Below are 7172 nucleotides of genomic sequence, written 5' to 3' on the forward strand. Positions count from 1 at the left end.
CAAACTTCCTACTCAGCCTTGAAACAGAAAGGATGCTACCACAAACTACAGCGTGTGTGCCACAGCAAGATGCCAGGCCATGTGCACTAAGCCATCAGGAAGAACCAGCACTGTGCAGCCCACAGAATCAACATATTTGAGTAAATGCAGCTCACAGAGAGAGGCATCAGGATGGTGCTTGCAGTGTGGAAGGAAGAACTTGAGAAGTGGGTGTTCCCTGGCTGGACATTTCCACCCTGAGGCATGGTCAGGGCTGGTGGTGGGCTGTAGTGCTTAAGATTGTAATTAGTTACACAGTGTGTACAAGCAGGGATTTGTGGTGGACACATCACATGTGATGGGTTCTCACTGTGAGAAGGTGACAGGTGAGGGGCCACATTAATATAGAGTGGGGCAGCCATTCCAGACAAACCGCTCAGCACATCTTCCTTCTCCAACCTGTGCAGGGTGTGGACTCAGCACAGTCATCTTTGCAGTGGGTCCCAACACTGCACTGCACACAACTGTTTGCACAGCTGACAGGGAAGAGGTATCCTGAGTACAGGACTGACAATTGCAAACAATCTTCACATTTGCACCCCCGTGTGCAGCTAAAGACTAACTTAGTTTGTGTGCAGTGATAGAAGTCCCTCCCCTCTAGTCCTGCACCTGCATCTCACCCTGCCTCATGAACACCCTTCATCTTCACCCCTAGTCAGACCAGTGGGCTTCTACCTGAATATCTGCTTCCCAAAGAGTGTTTCTTTTTAATCTCGGATAAACAGTGGCTGCCAATCACTTTGTGCTTTTATTTTTACAGTGCCACTGAACTAATTAAAAGGAAATCCTGATTCATGAAACTACAGGGATCAGCCTTGAGGGTATCATGTTGAGGGAAGAGCAGGTACAGAGAAGCAAGCACCAAATGTGCCCTCTTATGCCAGGACTCACAGACAGTCCAGATGCAGCAGCAGAGGGAAGTGTGGTGGTCGTCCTGTGGTGGTGGGATGGGTATGGTGAGTGGTCTTCCCAGGGAAGAGGCATCCTGTGATGTATGGTGGTTAGGTTCCAGGGATCACTGCCCATCGCTGCACCTGAGGTTATCCAGCAGCACGTGCATTTGGTTTGTGTCAAGCGTACATCTCGTGTGGAGTTCTCACCACAACCAAAAAGGGCAGGTGGAATTTCAACTCCAGTGTGAGGGCATGAAGAGCTGCGAGGGCTTCAGTCCTAGTCAGAAGGCCGGCATTGGTTTTAAAAGCCCTACCATGACTGGAGATGGTCCTATTGGCACACCAACAGTGAAGAAAATTTGACTCCAGAAATGATGCTAACAGTGGGGACAGCTAGACGACATAAACAAAGTAAGATCCATACCCCCCCTTCCCTGTCTCAGCACAGCAATGGGAACTCCCCGGACAGACACATTAAAGAGCAACAATTCCATGTTCCAAGCTCCTGGTCAGAAATTCAACTTCCAAAGGAGAAGACATCAGTGTCTTTGTTCAGGTATAAGCTGCTGGTTTCTGAGTTTGACCTCCCGGCCTGTGCCACCAAAAGAGGGGACACATTCTGTCCTCTCCACCCCACTCCTGGGATGGCGGCTGTGTCCACAACACAGCACCTTTAGGACCCTGGGTCCCTGACTGGCCCTCCTAACTCCCTGGAATGGTTCACCCATCAGGGAAGGCAGTCTATGGAGACAGAATATCAGCACCCAACTCTGAGCACTCAGTCCTTACTGGGTGAGGAGTGAAGCTGTCTCTGTCCCCAAAGGCAACTGAAGAAGCTGCCTCAGAGTTTTAGTGGAAAAGGGCTGGGAATCAGCCATCAGGTAGATTTCCCCATTTATCCCCATTGCAATGATGTCATTTTCAGCAGCATGCAGAAGTGCTGCAGGACTGGGTGTAGTGAAAAGCCGTTCCAGGAGAATGGGGACAAGTAGAGTCTCTTCACTATTAGTCGGAATGTGAGTTGGTGCAGGTACTAAAGAAGAACAATATGGATGTTCCTCAAAGAATCAAAAACAGAACTGCCTCATTACCCAGAAATGCCACCTCCAAGTAGGTATCCAAAGGGAACAATATAACTATAAAAGACTTATGTGTTGTTCCATGTTGATTTTCACATTATATACAGCAGCCAAGACATGGACAAAGAAAGCATACATATGGCCCTGGCTGGCATAGCTAAGTGGATTGAGTGCGGACTGCAAACCAAAGTGTCGCAGGTTCGATTCCCAGTCAGGGTGCATGCCTGAGTTGCAGACCATGACCCCCAGCAACCACACATTGATGTTTTTTTTCTGTCTCTCTTTCTCCTCCCTGTCCCTTTCTAAAAATAAATAAAATATTAAAAACAAAGGAAGCACATATAATGGAATATTATTTGCCACAAAAATAGGAAAATCTGGCCCACCCTGTGTGGCTCTGTGGATTGAGTGACGGCCTTTGAACCCAAGGGTTGCCAGTTTGATTCCAGGTCAGGGCACATGCCTGGGTTGATGATCAGGTCCCCAGTAATGGGCATACAAGAGGCAACCACACACTGGTGTTTCTCTCCTTCTCTTTCTCCCTTAATTACCATCTCTCTAAATATAAATACATAAAATCATTAAAAAATGAAAATCCTACATTACTGAAATAGTAAATGGACCTTGAGGACATAATGGTAGTGAAAATAAGTGAGACACAAAAGTAAAACATACAGTGTGATTTCACGTGTATGTGGATTAAAAAAAAAAAACATTAAGAAGATGGTACGTGTGATGAGCAGAAAATGGGTTGGGCAGGGAGAGGCTTGGGGATTGATGATCTGATGGTATAAACTTCCAGCTGCAGGATAAGGAAGTCCTTAGGGTTTTAGGATTTAGTTGATGGCATGATGAGTAGATTTAAAAATGCTCTATGGTGTGTGTGGAAGTTGCTAATGAGAGCAGATCCTAACAGTTCTCAGTACAAGGAAACCCACATTTACCTTCTTCTTCTTCCTCTATATCCTTGCATTCTATTATCTTCCTTTTTACTTATTTGTGTCTAATGAAATGATGGGAGTTAATCATCAGATATGTAAGTGAAGTCATCACATTGGCCATCTTATCCTTATGCAGTGTGGAGTGAACATATTTGACCACTCCATCTCTAACAGACATGGAAGCACACAGCTGTCAGGATTCTGAGAGGGGTGTGTTTCTCTGGGCTTTGTGTCTCCAAGGCTCACACATGTGCTTGAATCTGTCCACGTTCTTCTCTTTTTAGGTGGACGACATTTTGTGGAGTGGATGAAACAGGTGTTGCTTATTGAGTATTCTATCTCACCTTTCATTTTCATAAGAGTTCAGTTGCTGTAAACTGATGTCTTTGATGTTTTTCTGATCAGAAAAAGGCACAAGAAAGGCGGCCAACAAACTTGTATGAATGGGGTTAACACATGATCACAGGGAATGGACAGGAAACACCTGTGACCAGAGGCTGTGCTGTTAGGACAAATGATAATGATTTCCATAGTGTGCTGGTGGTCACCTGTCATGGTCTCCCATCCATCCTGGAAGCAGCAGGATACAGAGAAAAGGGAGGTGGAGACACAGCCTGTGTGATGGGGGCTGGGCTGATGCAACCCTGAGTCTGACAGGGACCAGGTCCACCTCCAGGTCACACCTGCCTCAGCCTGGACTTCCTGGAATGGGGACACACAGCCCACCTCTGCACTGTGACTCTGAGGAAATAACAGATCCTGAGAGAATGAAGTTCAGGGGAATTCAAGGAGAAAGGGTAATGTGAGGTTCACAGAGGAGTCTCAAGGTCAGTTTCAGTCCAAGATGGCAGGCCTGAGACACAGGAGGAGCCCTTGTACCATGGGAGCTGGAGTCAGAGCAAAGCTCTTGTGGATGCTCCAGTTCCAAGGCCATCAGACAGGAGGGTCACATTGGTCCCCTGAAAGCCTTTGACAATTGGGCAGGGCCCCCACATTAGGGAGGGAAGTCTGCCCCACCCAGTCCATTACTTTGAAACACAATCATGGAATCCCCCAAATAATGTTTAGACAAATATGAGGACACTACCAGTTAACTGAAACACTAAATTAACTGATCCAGGTATCCCACACTCTCAGGAGACTCACAACATTTTCCCCACACGCCGTCCTCGATAGTGTCTTGATCATCTTCCACTAGGAGATTCATCTGCTGAATGAGGACTCAGGGGAAATGGTGGGTGAAGATCACGGGGAGACCTTATTGTGTTAGTTAATGACAAAGGCCACAGCAAAACTCCACATAGTCCCTGGGTTCACACTTTAAATCTCACGGAGCAAATGTGAACTGCACTCCTATGAGAGTGGTTCCAGTGCAGGACGTCTAACTCAGGACTCTCGGACCCTCCAGAAGCTGCAGTCCATGGAAGGAGGTGCCTCCTTTGGTGAAGTGAGAAAAATCACAGACAGTGGAAAATGACACTCAAGATGTTTCACCCAGACCCCTGTCTAATCCCTGGTCTGTCCTTGCCTGCTTGCTCACAGTCCCGGATGCTGCACACCCCAGTGCCTGACGACCTCCCTTCCCTTATTATTGTTGTTGCTGGGTGGACTCAGAAGTCTGACCTCAGGTTTTGAGGCTGGATGTCTGGGAGCTTTCAAGTCTCAACTTCCCCATCACCATCTGCCCTCATATGGATGTGGTGAGTTAAAAAAGCCTGAGTGATCGCACCTTTGTCCCTGGTGGGAGAATCGATCCACTCAAGTCCCTACCCAACATGAGATTCCTCACCCTCTGACCACAAAAGCACTGAGGCGAGCTCCTGGTCTGCCTCCTTGAAGCCACTTCACCCCTGGTGGAGAGGCCTGCCTGGCCCTCCTGGAACCTCAGCCAAGTCAGAACAGAACTTCATTGGATCCTTCAGTGTGTGGGCATCATCAGACTCCACATCTGAAGCTAATTTTGGGGGAACCACCCTCGGTTTACACAGGGACTGTGGTCACCTTGCTGTGTCCACAGAGCTGGGACAATGAGCTCCCCCATCACCAGGCCTTCTCTCTCAGTACTGACCACTGCTCTGCTAGCTGGTGGCAGGGAAGCCCTGGGAGCTGCCATTTGCTGCTGAGTTGTCTGGTCTGTTGGTGTCCTGATCCTGATTCTGGAGAAGATACAGAAGCAGATGTCAGATGAAGGGGAAATCAGGCTATAGAGTAACCCAGGGCTTAGCCTCCACCTTCCCCTCCTCCTGTAAAGGATGCTTTGATATCTGGGTCTTGAGTGCCCCCTTGTGTCCTGAGTGGCCCCTGCAGCACAGCCCTGCTGCCTCCTACAAGGAAGTTTGTGTATGGGTTCACCCTGACTTCCCCTCACTGTGTTTCTTGCACAGTAATACACAGCTGTGTCCTCTGTGGTCACAGAACTCAGTTTCAGGGAGAACTGGTTCCTGGATGTGTCAGCAGTGATGGAGATTCGGTCCTTGAAAGCTGGGTTGTAACTTGTGCTCCCTGTCCAGTACCCCATCCACTCCAGCCCCTTCCCTGGTGATTGGCGGATCCAGTGCCAGTAGTAACTGCTGGTGACTGAGCCACCAGACACGGTGCAGGTGAGGGAGAGGGTCTGTGAGGGTTTCACCAGTCCTGGGCCGGACTCCTGCAGCTGCAACTGGGACAGGACACCTGGGGACAAGGGACATCAGTTCCTGTCAATCATGTACAGTCACCACCATCCCAGAGACCTGTGTCAGACATGTGAGACACTCACCCTGGGGGGCTGTCACCAGGCACAGGAGGAGACCCAGCAGCCGCATCTTCTCTAGAGCACAGCTCTGTCTTCCCCAGAGACTTCCACCCTGTGTGAGGAGAGAGTGATGAGCCCCAAAGCCTGGGGGAGCTTTTACCCTGGAGCTGGAGAGAAATTTGCATGTGAGGGACTCTGTTCTTATAAGTGGGGAGGCACTGAGTCAGGTTCCTCTCTGGGTATCTCTTCTCCTGACCACATGCCCTGTATGACCTGAGGCAAGATGCCACGTAGGTTGTGAGTTTCACTGCAAATAGGTCTAGGATGGCCACACCCTTCTGTGTGCAAAAGGAGATTTGGGATCTCATCTGTTTTCTTGTAGATATTATAAGGGATTAGATTTTGTCCAAACTCTTAAACATAAAACATGAATGTATCCACATTTGGGAATAGCTTATAATCATAGTTTTATGTTTAGTAATATGTTTCTTTCAAGTTAGTTATAAATAAGACCCTAATATAAAGGGAAATTTATTCAGAGGCCCCATTTTCAGTACTCAAACACCTGTGACCACTTTTATATGAGTAACTATAGAGGCTGGGTGGGGCCCCTTGTTCCTTGTTCTGTGAGTGTTGCGTTTATGTCCCAGGCTTTCTGTGCTAAGTGTCCATTAAGGCGCTGAGGCCCGCAGCAGAGACCCCTCACAAATGACATCAGAGACAAGCACACTTTTGTGTGCAGGAGATGAAAAACAAAGCAGCAGTACGCCTCTCTATGGTGCAGTGTCATCCAATTACTGAACAGATGATGTGAGAGAATCATAGCTGATGCACATTCTAAGATTCTGGCACTAAGATTCCATTGTGTTCAGAGGGAGCAGAGTGGGAAGGGCCACGTCCATAGGTTTCCCAGAGGCAAGGTCACTGTGCTCCTCAATGGAACCCTCTCCATCTCCAGCCTCCCTGAGATGGCTGGTCCCTGTAGCTTGAGGCTCCTGGGCTCCTGCTCTACATGGAAATCCCTCTATATTCAGGATACGATATTTTCAGATATAGCGTTTGAAAATATGTTCTCCACTCTATGCTGGTCTTTTCATTCCTTTAATAGTACCTGGGTGGGGCAAAGGATTTGGATTTTGGCTACATTTTTAAAAATATCCCATGTATTTATTTTTAGACAAAGGAGAAGGGAGGGAGAGAAGGAAAGAAACATTAAGTATTGTAGCCTTTTGTGTGCCTCCTAGTGGGTACCTGGCCCATAATGTAGGGATATGCACTGACTGGGAATCAAACTGCCCACACTTTGGTTTGCAGGCCAGCACTCCATCCACTGAGCCACACCAGTCAGGGCTAATTTTAGCTATATTTAATTCATCAATATCTTACCCCAATGTTTCATCTCCATATTCACTAGACAGCTCACTCTCAGTGAGATTATGTCCTGCATTCCCTGACATTTGTATGAAGAATGCAGTTTCCCTGTGAT

At 47.9% G+C, this 7172-nt stretch overlaps 1 gene segment (V, D, J or C); it reads right to left on the reverse strand.

Moving 5' to 3' along the window:
• Nucleotides 1-4054: 4054 nt before the first annotated feature.
• LOC114489627 lies at nt 4055-5806 on the reverse strand. The segment is given in 3 exon segments: nt 4055-4173; nt 5281-5625; nt 5711-5806. Coding segments are annotated over 3 exon segments (510 nt in total).
• Between the last annotated feature and the right edge of the window lie 1366 nt (nt 5807-7172).

The sequence above is a fragment of the Phyllostomus discolor genome, chromosome 15, assembly GCF_004126475.2.
Source record: "Phyllostomus discolor isolate MPI-MPIP mPhyDis1 chromosome 15, mPhyDis1.pri.v3, whole genome shotgun sequence".
Classification (NCBI taxonomy): Eukaryota; Metazoa; Chordata; class Mammalia; order Chiroptera; family Phyllostomidae; genus Phyllostomus; species Phyllostomus discolor.